Genomic DNA, 17,332 nt, shown 5'->3' with positions numbered 1-17,332 from the left:
TAATTAGATGAATTCAACTGACAAATGCGTTTCAAATCAAGTTAGGCCACCTGCTAAATTGCACCTCATATCTTACAATATACTTGGGCTATATAATATAATTTGGTGTGTGTATGGAAAAGCACCTCTCATCAAACACGTTTTCTTTTGTTGAATTCGAAAGATATGTGCTGAGTAATGCAAAATGCTTTGCGCAGGCCTAGAGGAATCTTCCATGGGACGGTCGGTGGGAGAATCTGAGTGGCAGCCAGAAAACCAACCCAGCTTTTAGTTCAATGAAGCACGGCGAGGCATTTAACAGTGGCGGTCAAAAACTCTCGGCGTAAACACGTCTGTAAGGTATTTAAAAAATATATATTGTTTTTGTAATATATGACAAATAGGAATGGATGGATGCATTTGTGTTCGTACACTCGCAAAAATGCATTGAGTCGCTTTTGTTATCAATAATCTGATGCATTCAGTCAATAAGTGGTGAACACTTCTTTAAAGGATTTGCCTGAGATTTACCCAACGTGTTAATAAAAAAATACATGAACTATAATATGAGTATAACTGTTTTGTTACTCCCTCTCTCTGTGTGAATGTGTGTGTGTGTGTGTGTGTAAGCTGTTTGTTGAGTGGAGTTGGGGAGCAGGCTATGGAGCAGGTGAGGGAGCAGGTTATTGAACGTGTGTTTGCCTCTGGAGTGGCTGCTCGTTTGAGGAGCCAGTGGGACCGCAATGAGGGCATCGGTCAGAATGACAAGGCCCTGAAGTTCTTAGGCCAAGACTTTGAATATCTCCAGTCCCACAGTCTGCAGAGCAGACGGCTGTTTGAGGATGATGCATTCCCTGCTCAGATCTCGTCGCTGGGCTTCAAGGAGCTGGGGTCACGCTCGACAAAGACACAGGGGGTCCGGTGGATGCGCCCCACGGTGAGGGAAAGATACATCTGCAGGTTTGACTTTCTACGGCAGAGATGCTCCTATCCATCTTGATACTTGTCTCACCCGTAGAAACTCTCTCTGTGTTCCTCAGGAGTTCTGCTCTGACCCTCACTTCATCGTAGACGGAGCCACGCGCACAGACGTCTGCCAGGGAGCTCTGGGTGAGTTCAGATTGCCCACAATGTGCCCAACCTCTGCCCTACTGTGCTATGAAGCTGGGCTTTGGGACTCTTATATGCAATGGTGACGAAAGGACATGAACTGATAGATTAACAGAGAGACGGAGACTTGCATGATGACAATACCCCTACTTTTCTCAAACCATGATTTGATTATCATAGCTAAGTTATTTAGGCACACCTAAAGTAATGTCATGTGGTATATTTTGTGGGCCAGGTGACTGTTGGCTGCTGGCAGCGATTGCTTCACTCACACTGAATGAGACTCTACTACATCGGGTGGTGCCCCATGGGCAGAGCTTCCACCAACAGTATGCTGGGATCTTTCACTTCCAGGTACTTCTACACTCCTATCAGTCCTTACCACTTTTTCCTGGCTATATCTGTCCTGTCCAGAGCTACTCCTGTTTTCCTACATATTGAAATATTTGACCCATCTCCAGCTCAATATCCAGTTTGTCTGCTGTGACTTAATGGCCTTTATTTCAGTAGACAGTACACCCAAATGCACAGACCTTTACAATACACTAGCTACTGCAACTGATCTGGCCCTCCACCCTAAATTCCCCACTACCCAGCACAGTGTTGGGAGTGCCACTGCCCCACATCCCCCAACTCCTCCAGTCAGTCTTGTCCCCACAGGCTGCATGCATGCTGCTATATTTACTGCCAGTATTTATAGGTGGACGTAAAAAGCGTGTCACTCAGAAAAGCAGGGAAGGGCTGCTGAAGCACCCTGCTGCCAGATTCCTACAGGGAGCACCAGGCCAGTCCCACAGCCCACCAGCCAGCTTAGCCCTTTAGCATGCCACCCAAAGAGAGGGACAAGGGATAAAGATCTGGGGCACTCACTTAGCACCAGAGGCAATACACTCATAACTGAAAGAGCACAGCGGTTGTTTTACCTCTTTGGTTTTGGACAAACACTCTGGGGAGTCAGTTGAACTGCAATTGTCTTGCTGCCAAGCAATCTTCTCTGTTCCTGGCAACCTGACTCTGTGCACTGCAGTATGCAGAAAGTTCTGCAGCAGAGCCTCTCCCAGCATTGAATGCAGCATAATAAACACAACCATCCTTAAATCACAGAAGTTGTACATAACTTCATTTATATGGTGTGTATACCAAATAGTATTTTGTAGCAGTTTTGCTCGTTTCCCATGTGCACCTGGTGTGTAGTTCTGGCAGTTTGGGGAGTGGGTGGATGTGGTGATTGATGACAGGCTGCCAGTGAAGGATGGGAAGCTGCTGTTTCTCCACTCAGCAGAGGGGGCTGAGTTCTGGAGCGCCCTGCTGGAGAAGGCCTACGCAAAGTAAGGACAATGGACGGCGAGAGAAAGACAATTTACTGTACAGACACAACATAACAAATTGTTATAACAGAACTGTATGGCTGCTACGAGACGCAACTGTTTGTCTGTGTTGCAGGCTCAATGGCTGTTACGAGGCCCTCTCAGGGGGCAGTACATCGGAGGGGTTTGAGGACTTCACAGGGGGCGTGACAGAGATGTTTGAGCTGAAGAAGGCCCATCCAGACCTGTTCAGCATAATCAGTAGAGCAGTGGAGCGAGGTTCCCTGCTGGGATGCTCCATAGATGTTAGCAACACACCACACGCACGCACAGTATAACTAACCTTGTGGGGACACACAATTCAGTCCCATTCAAAATCCTATTTTCCCTAACCCCTAAACCTAACCCTAACCCCTAAACCTAACCCTAACCCCTAAACCTAACCCTAAACTGAAAAACTAACCTTAACCCTAGCTTCTAACCCTAACCCCTAAACCTAACCCTAAACTGAAAAACTAACCTTAACCCTAGCTTCTAACCCTAAACCTAATTCTAACCCTAATTCTAACCTTAACCCCATAGAAATAGCATTTGACCTTGTGGGGACTAACAAAATGTCCCCAGATGGTCAAATTTGTGTTTGTTTATTATTCTTGTGGGGACTTCTGATCCCCACAAGTATAGTTAAAACGCATTCACATATACTACCGTTCAAGAGTTTGGGGTCACTTAGAAATGTCCTTGTTTTTGAAAGAAAAGCCTTTTTTTTTTGTCCACTAAAATAATACCAGATTGATCAGAAATACAGTGTAGACATTGGTAATGTTGTAAATGACTATTGTAGCTGGAAACGGCAGATTTTTTATGGAATATCTACATAGGCGTACAGAGGCCCATTATCAGCAACCATCATTCCTGTGTTCCAATGGCACGTTGTGTTAGCTAATCCAAGTTTATCATTATAAAATGCTAATTGATCATTAGAAAACCCTTTTGCAATGATGTTAGCTTTAATCAAAACTGTTGTTTTGATTAAAGAAAAGAAGCAACAAAACTGGCCTTTAGACTAGTTGAGATCTGGAGCATCAGCATTTGTGGGTTTGATTACAGGCTCAAAATGGCCAGAAACAAAGAACTTTCTTCTGAAACTCGTCAGCCTATTCTTGTTCTGAGAAATGAAGGCTATTCCATGCTAGAAATTGCCAAGAAACTAAAGATCTCGTACAACGCTGCATACTACTCCCTTCACAGAACAGAGCAAACTGGCGCTAACCAGAATAGAAAGAGGAGTGGGAGGCCCTGGTACATAACTGAGCAAGAGGACAAGTACATTAGAGTGTCTAGTTTGAGAAACAGATGCCTCACAAGTCCTCAATTGGCATCTTCTTTAAATAGTACCTGCAAAACACCAGTCTCAACGTCAACAGTGACGAGGCGACTCCGGGATGCTGGCCTTCTACATAAACAGACACATACCACACAAACACACACTTTTCTTTAAGAAACAACTTGTTTGTGCGATATAGATCCTGTACAAAATAATTCTCTAATTCTTTCAGATCTCTGGTGTTTTCGAGATGGAGGCGATGACATTCAAGAAGCTGGTGAAAGGCCATGCCTACTCTGTGACAGGTGTGGAGGAGGTGAGAGAATGACCTGGCTAATTAAAGTTTTGATTAACAATACACATATAGTTTTATAACAGACAGCACCTCATGCTTATTGGCTAGGTGGAGTTTAAAGGAAGTCCCACCAAGCTCCTGCGGATCAGGAACCCCTGGGGAGAGATGGAGTGGACCGGAGCCTGGAGTGACAAGTGAGAGAAGAGGGGGAGGGAGAGATAAGAGGTGAGATAACTAGAGGGGAATGAGGTGGAGGAAAATTGGGTAAGTGTTAGTTCAGGAAAAGTTCAGTCTTGAGTCAACTTGGGCTGGTGACATGTATTTTAAAAAATGTGTCAGTCTTTCTTTGTGGTTTCAGTTCAAGAGAGTGGGCTGGAGTTGACCCATCGGTCAGAGCTAGATTGTACAACCGTAGTGAAGATGGCGAGTTCTGGTAAGTTTGTCAAGAGTTTTTAAATATTTTATATTTTTATCCTAACACAATATTAAGCTAATAGTACCCTCAAAACCAGTCTCTCTGTCTCTCCCATAAACCCTCCCACACAGGATGTCATTCCGTGACTTTCTGCGTGAGTTCAGCCGTTTGGAGATCTGTAATCTGACAGCAGACGCCCTGCAGGCCAGCCAAGTGAAGAAGTGGAGCTCAGCGCTCTACCCTGGAGAGTGGAGGAGAGGCAGCACTGCAGGGGGCTGCAGGAACTACCCAGGTACATTAGGATAATGAATTGAGAGAGAAGGGGGACAAGGAGTAATAGATTTGGGTTTTTATGTTTTCCCATCTTCTCTACAGCAACGTTCTGGCTCAACCCTCAATTCAAAGTGGCCCTTCAGCACCCAGACACAGATGGCCAATCAGGTTGCAGCTTCCTAGTGGCGCTGATGCAGAAGGATCGTCGTCGGCAACGGCGTGAGGGGAAAGACATGGAGACCATTGGATTCACCATCTATGAGGCAAGATATTTACTTCAGTAATTATTTGTATTTGGTAACAGTGAAGTTAAGAATTTGTACAAATGCTGTGACTTAAATACCTTTCTTTCTCTCTTCTAGGTTCCAGAAGAGGTATGACACATTCTGGTAATGCTAGGAGTCCATCTCTGCATGAGACCATAACAGCAATCTCTACCCACAAATATTGGTCCTCTCATTTCTGTACTATCTCCTATCATCCTCTTTCCTTCTCTCCTTTTGCTGTTCCTTTCCTCTCCTCCTCTCTCCTGGACAGTTTACAGGTCAGGCCGGGGTGCATCTAAAGAGGGACTTCTTCCTGACCCATAGCTCCAGTGCCCGGTCGGAGCTCTTCATCAACCTGAGAGAGGTCAGCACCCGCTTCTGCCTGCCCCAGGGAGAGTATATCGTCGTCCCCTCCACCTTCGAGCCCCAGAAGGACGGAGACTTTGTGCTCAGGGTGTTCTCTGAAAAGCCAGCTGACTCCCAGTGAGTGAATGGTGGTGGGGTGGGGTGGGTAGGACAGAGGGAGAGAGACATATGAAAAGCTCAAGTCAATGAAACTGGCTAAAGACTTGATCCTCTCCTAACAGGGAATTGGATGATGACATCACAGCTGATCTGCCTGAGGAGGTGAGAAATGATTTTGAACTAATTCAAACCAAGATTAATCTATTGACTAATCAGTATACCACAGTTGTAATGATGACAGAAAAGCCAAACTGTCTGTGTGTGTCTGCTGCAGGTAGAGCTGGACGAGAGCCAGATTGATGCAGGCTTCAAGGGTCTCTTCAGACAGCTCGCTGGAGCGGTGAGAGGACTACATTTTTGGCGGGATACATGGTACTTGTAGTCCTTTCTTACTTTATTTTATTCTCACAGGAAGCGGAGATCAGTGCCTCCAAGCTTCAAACCATCCTAAACAGAATCATCAGCAAGCGTGAGTCTGTTATACTGGCATCTCTTTTGGTTAAAGGGAAAAGGCATGTGAGGTAAGACTTGTATGGTGTGTTCACTGTCACTTTTTGTGTCACAGATAAGGACCTGAAGACAGACGGCTTTGGGAAGGAGGCGTGTCGTTGCATGATAACTCTCATGGATGTATCCTTAATTACACCTTCTTCATACCCACCCTGATGTGTGTCAACTATCACTGTGCTTCCTCTTTATTCCTCTGTCTGTCCTTGACATTTATTTGACAGACCACCGGCACCGGGAAGCTGGGCTTGACAGAGTTCCATGTGCTGTGGGAGAAGATCAAACGGTACCTGGTGAGTCAAACATGTCCTACTCTTCTAAATAGACCTCTGAGATTTCCAAGCTATTGTTGGGTATGATTTCCACACCATGCTTGCTGTTGCCAACATTTGTAAATAACCTCTCTCCCTCTCCTCCACCACGTCAGACTGTGTTTAGGAAGTTTGACCTGGATAAATCTGGCACCATGAGCTCTTATGAAATGCGGATGGCACTGGAATCATCTGGTACCATTTTATTCCTGTTCTAGTAGCATCCTCACAAAATGTATAAAGCACAATAATATAACCAGCGCAGAGTTTACTGTGCCTTTACTGTGAATGCAGTCTCCTCTAACGTGAGAACATTGCCTTTAAATTTCAATCAAACTAACGTTGAACTTCTGCAACACGTATTGACTAGAGGCCTTTTAAGTGCACAATAACATGACCAGCTCTGCCCCTGGTCACTTTATCCAACAAGAGACCAGTCTCTACCTAGTACTACCATGACAAGCTACCCCTTTGTGTAAGCAGGCAAAAAGCCCAAAATAGTTTTGCTGACAAGACTAGTTGTCTAGGTGAGAGATCATAAGAGCTGTTTGATGTGCTGTTCACCCACTCTCCCTTTCTCTACATCAGGCTTCAAGTTGACCAACCACTTATTCCAACTCATCATCCTACGCTACGCCAAGGAAGACCTGAACGTGGACTTTGATAACTTTGTCAACTGTCTCATCCGTCTGGAGACCATGTTCAGTGAGTGGATTTCACCTTGAATACAGCAGTGATAATGTCATAATGCTACTAACACCAGTAGACTGAACAAACCGCTCTCTGTTCACCATTCTAGAGACCTTTAAAGAAATGGACACTGATGTAGATGGGGTGGTTTCCTTCAGCTTCTTCCAGGTATGTCACCACTATCAGAAACACGGCCTTCTTCTTTTGAGGGAGAGCAGCTTGTGGAGTGTTAACATCAAACACTGCTTTTGAGCCCAGACACAACAGTTCCTTTCTTTATCAATGTTTTAGTGGTGTCATCAAAGTGTGACTACTTTAAGCTGTTAAATGTGTTGAAGTCTTTGCTCTCTTTCCTTTAGTGGATCTCCCTCACCATGTTTGCCTAGATAGATGGATGGCGCTGGCCTGCTTGTGTTGGTGGCGTCACCCCGACTCCAACTACGCATCACAACGGCCATAGAATATTGTCTTAAATGTGACTTGTTGTGGTTCTAAAACAGGTAGAGAAGAACACAAATGCTTTTGAATGTTGCCGGTGCTTGACTTTCATTTTATAAAAAAAATTAAATAAACAGTGATTAGTGATTTTTATTTTTAAACAAGTTGTTGGATTTATATTCTGACAAGTTAATAAATGTAAAGCCTTAGTTTGAAGAGAATAAAAAAACAGATATTCTAACCTCAATAACAAAAATGCCTTGAAATGTGGAGTGAAAATAAGACATTTAAAAGGTTTTATCAAGTACATTTAAAAAGTGTTTGAAAAGACCAACTCTTTCTGGATACTGCTGCACTTCTCAGGAACGTATGGATTTTTGTTATCTTTCATTTTTGAAAATAAAGTGCAATGAATGATCTGAACATCTGTCATAATCTGAACATTAACAAATTAGCAGCACATCTGTTTTTTTCCAGCAATTATTTAACTAACTTTAAAGAGCAATAAATAATGCTGATTTATATATAAATATAATGACTGTATTCATAACTACCATAATGGTCCTGACATCTCTATCCACCAAAACACAGCTTACCATTTCACTTATGTTTGGATTTTAAATCCTGTGATTGTAAACCCATTTCTCTCTATGGAGTTCCCTCTAAGGACAAATAGCCCTACTTCCTGTCCTACAGTACGTATGCTACACATGGCTTTTAACCACCTCTGGGGCCAACACAAGCTGATCCTGTTAATGTCCCAGTAACCTTGAGTCAGCCCTGCCACTAGAGGGCGCTAGAAGCACAGAGTGAGAGCATAGAGGCCAGCCCAGGGTCTAAAGATGCTGCTCGCTCTCTCTCCCTCTCAGTTGAGTGCCAGTCCCTCACTGACGGGCATGTTGATATGGGCAGTCAGCAGGGGTGCACTCTTGCCCTCTCGCAGCACAAATACCTGTAATCACACAACGTGTGTCAACAACAGCTTACCTTCTACTTTCACATAGGTTTTATGTTCAAGGAGGCACTGAAATGGCTACACAGTGAAGTCCCCTAATGGAAAAATAGAGTAACAGAGAAATAAAATGCCTACTTTAATGATGTCAGAGATTCCTTTATCACTCAGGCACTCCACAAATGTGTCAATAGGATAGTTGAGCCCAGGAACCAGTAGGGGGATCTGTGGAGAGTGAACACATTCAATAATATTCAGGCTACTAGCCATAGTGAACAAAAAACATTTTATTTATTTAACCAGGTAGGCCAGTTGAGAACAAGTTCTCATTTACAACTGCGACCTGGCCAAGAATAAAGCAAAGCAGTTCAACACATACAACAGAGTTACACATGGAATAAACAAACATACAATCAATAATACAGTAGAAAAAGTATATATACAGTGTGTGCAAATGAGGTAAGATAAGGGAGGTAAGGCAATAAATAGGCCATAGTGGCGAAATAATTACAATTTAGCAATTAAGCACTGGAGTGATAGATGTGCAGAAGATGAGTGTGCAAGTAGAGATACTGGGGTGCAAAGGAGCAAGATAAATAAATAAAGTATGGGGATGAGCTATTTACAGATGGGCTATGTACAGGAGCAGTGATCTATGAGCTGTTCTGACAGCTGGTGCTTAAAGCTAGTGAGGGAGATATGAGTCTCCAGCTTCAGTGATTTTTGCAGTTCGTTCCAGTCATTGGCAGCAGAGAACTGGAAGGAAAGGTGGCCAAAGGAGAAATTGGCTTTGGGGATGACCAGTGAGATATACCTGTATATAAAATGTATAGAAACTACCCAGCGACATTAGTGAGGTGTACAGTAAATATCACTGGTCATGTGACGATATATGATGGGTTAAAAGGAAGGTCACCTTGAAGAAGGCTGTCCTCATACTATACAGGCTCTCGTCATACAGAAAGCTGATGGCCAAGTTCATGACAGGACGGCATGCGGCTGTGTTCTGGATGTTCAGAGTTAGCTTGAAGGATGGGCCCAGGCCCTGCACCTAAAACACAGACAGGATGAGAGAGACCCAACCAGGAGTTCTGACTGTGTGCTAAACCATGGCTGTGATTCTACTCGAGACACTGACATTCCCTCAGACACCAGGACATCAGACTCACCACTGCATTCATCTTGAGAGGCTCAGACAGGCTGGAGGACATGGGTGTAAGGCTGGACTCCAGGGCTTTTACGTAGGCCCTCGCTGCAGCCAGACGCAGACGACTCAGGTCCATCTGGAAGGCCCTGTGCATTGCTGGAAAACACATGGCCCAAACCAAACATTTAAAAAAACTGACCCACAGACCCAAGACCTCAAAACTCTCTCCAAAACTGCAGAGAAACAAGCAAACCATTGTTTAGTCCGGAGGTGGTGGCCACTGGCCAGGCTAGACTACAGTTCTGGTTGGACATACGTACCCACAGCATTCTCCCGTTCCCTCATAGTTTGGTCCACGTACAGCTTGGTCTTCTTGGGGATATTGAGACGGATGCTTTGTGCCAGAGGGGGACCTGGGGCAGAGTCCCTGTCATCAAACACAGCTGTCCTCTTCAGGATCTTTACTATCAGACCACCTCCTACAAAACACAGGGACACACACTGAAATCAGGCAGGGGACTTCATTTCAACATCTGTCCATTGTACTGAGCATCCTAGACTAGAGGACTCTCTTTTAAACAAGACCTCCAATCCCAAGATTCCATCTTAAATGAACAGGTGATCTGTACCTTTGGTGGTCATTATAAGGGTTCCGTCTTCTCGTCCATATCTCCCAAAACAAATGCTGGTCACTACATCCTGGAACACAGAGGACTGACAGTCACAACTAATCATGGCAGTGGCGTACAAACCTAAATCGTCTTTCCAAAAACATGACCATATTTTTTTGTGTGTGCCAAGTCCAGACAAAACTAAAACAAGCAGGAAATAAGCATGGGAATCTGTTTCTAAAGAGTGTTTCATCAGAACCCAGTAGCTACTAACCTATTGGCCTGTCTAGCCATGGTGTCTTACCGGAGTCTTGATGGTGCTGATGAGGTTTTTGTCTCTGTAGAGGTGGACCTCACAGTTAGCCAGGCCCACTAACACTGCCTGGAAGCCCCTGGTGGGGAGGTCCATCACACCCATGGTAGTGACAGGGGCTGGCAGGCAAGCCGTCCACAGCTTCTTCCCCTGGACACAGAGGACAGGACAAGACACACACACAGGCCTCTTCCAACTATCACGTCACACAGCTGCAGTTTCTACTGAATTGACTGAGTGCAGGTGAGAGAGGGTGCTACCCACCTTCTGTGTGAAGCCCTGCAGTGTCTCCTGGGCACATCCCACCACCACACTCTTCCCCATCCTCACCAGCCCCACAGGGTGAGAAGACAGCTCAATACAGTACTTGGGCTTGGGGGAGTCCCTGCAAACACAGAGCACAACAAAATGACATCCAGCTATTTCCTCTGAAAAGAAACATTGGCTGGCAGTAATACACTCAGGCCAAATGTAATGCGTTTAAACTTCAAGTTCTTGGGGAGGACCGTCCCTATGACAGGCCAATGTGTGATTTCATCCTCAAAACATATACAACTTTCAAACCAAGACATTTTCCCACCGTTTCTTTATATCTCAAAAGTATTGTCGGTATCAAAGCAGAAACTTTTATTTCCGCAAACCGACCTAGTCATGATTGAGGTAAAGTTCTGCCTACAACTTAGTAATGCTGAGGTGGAATTGGCATGCATTACGCTCTTGAGCTCTTGATGGTTGCTAGGCAGCGCCCGTTATTACTATCCTGGCAGTTGTAAACTTTGTGAGGCATGTCACTTCACCCATCTCTTTGGATTGCCCACCGCATGCACTGTTTTCTGAACCACAACTGGATGGCTCCAGAAATAATTAGTGTGGGAATAAATATAACTGAATGACTAAAATATTGGAATAAAGTAGGCTAACCCAACGTGTGTTCAACAATTTTAGCACCGTTTTGCGTTGCTTTGAGACAAGTGTGGGGACTCTTGATAAATATTTGTCACATTTTTCTTTTCACTAAATCTCTGTCTGGATATTAGGCTACAATTAGACTGTTGAAATGTTAGCTGAGGTGAGTGCTGCTCATGATCCTCTTGTCTAGTTGACTCATTTAATAACACTGAGCAGAACATTTTGCCAGCATGTTACTGTATGTAGTTTAATTAACAAGTGGATTATTTTGCCTTTTACTTGTAGTCACTTAGTAACATAGGCCTACTCCCAAACAAAAAGCCTGTGACTTGTCTTAATCAATCAATGTGGTTTTGTTTCACTGAATCTCCATGTGTATATTTGGTTAATTCTCTGACTGGACAAATAAGTAGATGTGGTAGCTCATCTATTAGTTGGGTCATCAATCATCGATCAGAAACATTCAGCATGCAACCTAAATCAAGTGTTGATCTATCATCGATCAGAAACATTCAGCATGCAGCCTAAATCAAGTGTTGATCTATCATCGATCAGAAACATTCAGCAATACAACCCAAATCAAGTGTTGATCTATCATCGATCAGAAACATTCAGCAATACAGCCCAAATCAAGTGTTGATCTATCATCGATCAGAAACATTCAGCATGCAGCCTAAATCAAGTGTTGATCTATCACCGATCAGAAACATTCAGCATGCAACAATGCAGCCTAAATCAAGTGTAGGCCTATTATTTTGCTCGATTGCGTATAAGCAACTCCAAAAACCTGCGGAGGTTGTGAAATATGAACACAAGACTCACATGTTTTTGAAAATATATATTGCTATTATTTCTATCGGTATCATAATGAAGATACTCTAAGTGTAGGAAAAAATTATAAATGACCCGTGCTACAGACAGCTATATCCTTCCACTAATATTGGACTAGTAAAGACCCAGTGCACTACTTTTGTGAGGATTTTTTAAATGTATTGTATATATTTTATTCTCTAGATTTTTCAGGGGTGCCCGAGCACCCCTACTTCCCACATGCTCCCACTCCTAAACTTGCTGGCATGTGCACAGGATATATAAAAGGCTTATCCTGGCAAGAATGTGGTAAAATGGGACCGTATTAATTGGATTCTAAATAAAACATTGCCAGATTTATTTTTACAGGCAACATACTGTAAAGTCTGTCTGTAAAGGATAGAGACAAAGGTAATTTTTGGTCAGTGGTTGCCATACCTGCGGAGGATGTAGATATTCCCATTGCGACAGGCCACAGTGATCCGGAACTCCACATCAAACTGACCAGTCACATCCATTTGAGTGGGAGCACTAGGGACGGACATCTGTGGCAACAAGAACATGGATGTCAACAGAGGGACTTGGGAGAGTAAACCATATGAATTCAACAACATGACTGAACCTGGATAATTCAACAACAAAAAAGTTAAGTCTCATACAAATCTGCATATGGAATTGAAGCAAATGCCCCTCTTACACTAGCAACTGTCACGCTCTTCCTCCCATATCACATCGAACCAATGATTGATCGGTCATTGTAAATTCCTCTTTATGTATTGAACATACCTTGGAGAGGATGGTGAAGGCCTCAGGGTCCAGGATATAGACATCTTTACTCTCAGTGCAAATAACCAGACAGCTGACTGCATCCTCATCAGCCATGTTCTTCTTCAGGGTGCCGATGCATGTAATAACAGTCTAAGAGCACATACAAACAGTTGACTGTGTGTGTGTGTGTGTGTGTGTGTGTGTGTGTGTGTGTGTGTGTGTGTGTGTGTGTGTGTGTGTGTGTGTGTGTGTCACATTGCTCAAGCTAATGACTGCTGTGAGGAAGGCTACCTGTCTTCGTATTGGTTGCGCCTTATGAAGGTTCACAAAAGCCTCCGTGTCTTGTGGGTCCAACATGAGGAACCTTGACAAATAGAAGGGATCAATGGTGATGACACTTCAGTCTGATCCAGTATCAGAAGGCACTTCACTCACACAAACAGCCGGAGTTACTTATCTAACTGAGTTGTTACCTCAAAGATCTGACGGAGAGTGGAACATCAGCTTTGTCTCTATGAGAAGGCAGGAGAGGGTAGCACTAATTATTACCATGACCCTGATCATAATGCCATTTTGTCAGAGTAACCAGTTTTGATCGTACAGTCTTTTGAATGGTTTTATATATATATATATATATATATATATATATATCTTTGTAAGACGGTCAGATAATCAAGCATAGGCAACTAAATAAAATCAACAGTCAATTGGGAACATAACTCGACGCATGCTATTAGCAGAAACTTACCGGATACCCTCCAACATTTCCTTTAAGCTCAATGGGTCAATCATGTCCTTGTGAAAAGAGAAGGGTTAGTACAGCAGGCCAATCAGAAGAGAACCATGGTGCTCTCCCAGAAGCTTGGCTGGTGTATAAAACCCGCTAATTCAGATAAAAAAGTACAGCAAGTCAAAATTGAAAACATCTCAAAAGTTGTTGCTCTAACAGTGTAGGGGGAAATTATATATTTTTTATTTGCTGAAATCTTTGCAGCTCCACTCACCTCCCTTGCCTGGTTCCAGACGTCCTGTTCCAGGGCATTGACCTCTAACGGAGGGAGAGTGAACTTGAAATAGGGCCGCAGGTTTTTATAGACATAGATGAAGGGGCCAGAAGCCACAGCGATGGCAGGCGTGCGTGGCTCATGCTGGTCCATGAGGAAAGAAACCAAGCCAGTGGGCAGATCGAGCAATGTGTTCTCACTCATCAGGCCAGTTCCACGGTACACCTTCAGCTTCATGTTGCATGAACCAGTTCCCAGGTCCCCCACCACCAACTAGAACAGAAAGAAGGAGAATGTTAATCTTGTACACAGAAATCAAAGGCATACTAATCAAACACCACACGTACACGCACCCATAGAACAAAAGGAGTCAACCAAAAAACATGCAAAAACAAGAGCTTCTTCCTATGAGAAAAAGGATTAGTGGCAGATTAAGAAATCGCTGGTAGCAAGTGTAGCAACATTATTCTTACCTTATTCTCACCATCCCCATGCAGGTCTGCAAGAGCTGTAAAATAAATATACAGGCCCGGGTAAATTCATTGTCTCAGGAAATAGACAATTTATTTATAGACATTAATAAATATATATCCACAAAACTTGAGCAAATGTACATTTAACAAGGCTAGTGACAGAAATTAGAAATTGGTGGTAACTAAGGTGAAATCTTACCAATGCAAGATGAAAAAGTATAGAGATTGGCCACTGGATCGTAGTGTGCATCTAACCATTTACTGGTCTCAGAACTGTTAAGAGACAGAGTAACGTTATTTGTTTTGAAGCAAGGCAACAATTTTTACTCCATAATTTAGCCTAGCTAACGTTAGTGTTGCTGGGCTTATGTAGAAAATCTGTCGAATAACGTTAGTTAACTTACTTTTATTTTTATTTTATTTATTTCACCTTTATTTAACCAGGTAGGCAAGTTGAGAACAAGTTCTCATTTACAATTGCGACCTGGCCAAGATAAAGCAAAGCAGTTCGACAACATACAAAAACACAGAGTTACACATGGAGTAAAACAACATACAATCAATGATGCAGTAGAAAAAAAAAATAAGACTATATACAATGTGAGCAAATGATGTGAGATAATGGAGGTAAAGGCAAAAAAATGCCATGGTGGCAGAGTAAATAAAGTATGGCAAGAAAAACACTGGAATGGTAGATTTGTAGTTTGAAGAAAGTTAAAAGTTAAAATATAAATAATATGGTGCAAAGGAGCAAAATAAATAAAATAAATAAATACAGTAGGGGAAAAGGTAGTAGTTTGGGCTCTTACCCACTGGGCACAGACGTCATTTCAACGTCTAACTTAGTGTCGATTTACATTTCGTTGAATTGTCAACTAATGTGAATTCGACAAAACAGGTCACTAACGTTATATCATAGGATTTAGGTAAAAGTTGGGTGAAAAAAAAACCCTTAAATGTTAGACTTTTTGCAAATCTAATCAGTTTTCTACGTTGATTCAACCTCATTACATATATTTTTTGTTGTTGAAATGATGTGGAAACGACATTGATTCAAACAGTTTTTTTAGCTAATGCGATTAGCTAGCTAGAGATAGCAAAGTTGGCCTGCTTGATATCCTGCTAACGTTTGCTAGCTGGCTTGCTTGATTGCTAGACGTAACGTTAGCTAGTTAACGAAACGTCAACTGAAAGGTTTGCATTCCTGTAGCTAGCTAATGGAACTTACTTTTCTTTCATCTGTGAGACTGAAGACATGTCCAATATGATATTCCTCAATTAATATTGCAAGGATATCCTGTGATGCAATTTTTTTTGTGTGCCACTGAGGTAGCTAGCTGGTTAACTTTAGCTTGCCTGCTTGTTTACGTTAGCAGATCGGCTTTCCCGTTTCTATGGCAGCAAGGAAGGCGCAACAGAGAAAAGATTCCTCAATAAATAGTTCCGCTTATTAAACGGCCACTGTGACGTCTCGGTCTTTGATCGTATTCACTGAGTGTACAAAACATTAGGAACACCTGCTCTTTCCATGACAAACTGACCAGGTGAAAGCTATGATCCCTTATTGATATCACTTGTTAAATCCACTTCAATCAGTGTAGATGAAGGGGAGGAGACATGGATTGTCTAGGTGTGCATTCAGAGGGTGAATGGGCAAGACAAAAATATTTAAGTGCCTTGGTTTGAGTGTCAAGAACTGAAACACTGCTGGGATTTCACACTCAGTAACATTCAGCCAATTTGACACAAGTGTGGGAAGCAATTGGAGTCAACATTGGTCAACAACCCTGTGGAACGCCTTCGACACCTTGTAGAGTCCATGCCCCGATGAATTGAAGCTGTTCTGACGACAAAGGGTCATGTAACTAACTCAATATTAGGAAAGTGTTCCTAAGGTTTTGTACACTAAGTGTAATTCTGGCCTATATCCTCCCGAGACCCAGCAATTCATTTTTGTTCTCTCTAGTAGACATCAGTCCTTGGTCCATATCTCTGAGGCCATACAAGTCACTGTATTAAGTCCTGTTTTCCCTTTGAGGGGATAGTCTGGCCTTTTAAATTATATCACGTGTGGGGGTGTGACTTTGACAACTTTATCTTCCTAGTAAAAAAAAAATGTCTGCTGTCAAAATTAGCACATTTTGTGGAAATTTGAAAAGTAGTGTGTGTAACTTAATTACATTTTTTTTTTTGATATTCAAATTTTTCTATTAAGTGTGTATCTTAGAAATAAGTGAGTTGTCAGGACTGTGTAATATTTTTTTCACATTAAATAAGAGCTAAATAAGAGCTTATCAAGAATTGTCCTCTGTAGTGGATACCTGGATGCCAAAACTGTTTTTCACCTACTGTACCAATTGACTGTAATGTACATTTTATTTCATATTAATGTCTTAATGAACACTACAGGGGACAATTTTGCACTTATAATAAAATATACATTTCAGTCAATTGGTACAGTAGGTGAAAAACAGTTTTGGCATCCAGGTATCCACTACAGAGGACAATTCTTGATAAGCTCTTATTTAGCTCTTATTTAATGTGAAAAAAATATTACAATGTACATTTTATTTCATATTAATGTCTTAATGAACACTACAGGGGACAATTTTGCACTTATAATAAAATATACATTTCAATATTTTTTCCCAAAACAATCTTGTAAGATGTTTGTTCATACCAAATGTTTTTGGGGGGGTCTCAGGAGGATATACTTAATCTGTCATACAGTGCATTCGGAAACTATTCAGACCCATTGACTTTTTCCTCACATTGTTACGTGACAGCCTTATTCTAAAATGGATTAAATAAATACAAAATCTCATCAATCTACACACAATACCCCATAAGGACAAAGCAAAAACAGGTTTTTAGATTTTTTTGCAAATGTGTGGTATATATACATATACAAAAAACAGATACGTTATTTACTTAAGTATTCAGACCCTTTGCTGTGAGACTC

The 17,332-nt window shown here is 42.4% G+C and overlaps 2 protein-coding genes across 5 annotated transcripts; one reads left to right on the top strand and one right to left on the bottom strand.

Annotated features, from left to right (window-relative positions):
- Nucleotides 1-134: 134 nt before the first annotated feature.
- On the top strand, nt 135-7,806 carry si:dkeyp-50d11.2 (calpain-1 catalytic subunit). Of its 3 annotated transcripts, none has more exons than XM_029770033.1 (22): nt 135-334; nt 610-916; nt 1,020-1,089; nt 1,325-1,443; nt 2,284-2,417; nt 2,533-2,701; nt 3,956-4,039; nt 4,127-4,212; nt 4,377-4,451; nt 4,565-4,725; nt 4,809-4,969; nt 5,069-5,080; nt 5,244-5,455; nt 5,560-5,599; nt 5,712-5,777; nt 5,849-5,906; nt 6,003-6,067; nt 6,169-6,237; nt 6,372-6,450; nt 6,844-6,960; nt 7,055-7,113; nt 7,305-7,806. In XM_029770033.1, exons 2-22 carry the CDS (start codon nt 641-643, stop codon nt 7,329-7,331), a joined length of 2,139 nt encoding a protein of 712 aa, XP_029625893.1. In that variant the 5' UTR covers nt 135-334; nt 610-640; the 3' UTR covers nt 7,332-7,806. The 3 variants fall into 3 exon arrangements, with proteins under 3 accessions (XP_029625893.1, XP_029625892.1, XP_029625894.1); XM_029770032.1 differs by having other exon boundaries at nt 137-339; XM_029770034.1 differs by lacking the exons at nt 2,284-2,417; nt 2,533-2,701 and having other exon boundaries at nt 137-339.
- bbs1 (Bardet-Biedl syndrome 1) lies at nt 7,519-15,867 on the bottom strand. Of its 2 annotated transcripts, none has more exons than XM_029770036.1 (17): nt 15,599-15,867; nt 14,570-14,643; nt 14,371-14,405; nt 13,898-14,170; nt 13,642-13,688; nt 13,367-13,405; nt 13,185-13,257; nt 12,912-13,043; nt 12,564-12,670; nt 10,671-10,791; nt 10,398-10,556; nt 10,112-10,181; nt 9,803-9,961; nt 9,505-9,638; nt 9,252-9,380; nt 8,474-8,560; nt 7,519-8,335 (listed from the first exon to the last, which is right to left on the bottom strand). In XM_029770036.1, the coding sequence occupies exons 1-17, from the start codon at nt 15,625-15,627 to the stop codon at nt 8,249-8,251; spliced, it is 1,755 nt and encodes a 584-aa protein (XP_029625896.1). In that variant the 5' UTR covers nt 15,628-15,867; the 3' UTR covers nt 7,519-8,248. The 2 variants fall into 2 exon arrangements, with proteins under 2 accessions (XP_029625896.1, XP_029625895.1); XM_029770035.1 differs by having other exon boundaries at nt 9,252-9,386; nt 15,599-15,864.
- Between the last annotated feature and the right edge of the window lie 1,465 nt (nt 15,868-17,332).

The sequence above is a fragment of the Salmo trutta genome, chromosome 12, assembly GCF_901001165.1.
Source record: "Salmo trutta chromosome 12, fSalTru1.1, whole genome shotgun sequence".
NCBI lineage: Eukaryota > Metazoa > Chordata > Actinopteri > Salmoniformes > Salmonidae > Salmo > Salmo trutta.
Note: the sequence above shows the minus strand (reverse complement) of the source record. Positions and strands in the feature narration are given on the sequence as shown.

Bases quoted from the DNA above. Each gene is read 5' to 3' on its own strand.
- si:dkeyp-50d11.2 (XM_029770033.1), top strand. From the start codon at position 641: ATGGAGCAGGTGAGGGAGCAGGTTATTGAACGTGTGTTTGCCTCTGGA. The intron at 4,726-4,808 runs GTACATTAGGAT...TCTTCTCTACAG, and splicing joins GGGCTGCAGGAACTACCCAG to CAACGTTCTGGCTCAACCCT. The intron at 6,451-6,843 runs GTACCATTTTAT...TCTCTACATCAG, and splicing joins GATGGCACTGGAATCATCTG to GCTTCAAGTTGACCAACCAC.
- bbs1 (XM_029770035.1), bottom strand. From the start codon at position 15,627: ATGTCTTCAGTCTCACAGATGAAAGAAAA. The intron at 13,258-13,366 runs GTAACAACTCAG...CTATTTGTCAAG, and splicing joins CTCTCCGTCAGATCTTTGAG to GTTCCTCATGTTGGACCCAC. The intron at 10,182-10,397 runs GTAAGACACCAT...TCTGTGTTCCAG, and splicing joins TCAGCACCATCAAGACTCCG to GATGTAGTGACCAGCATTTG.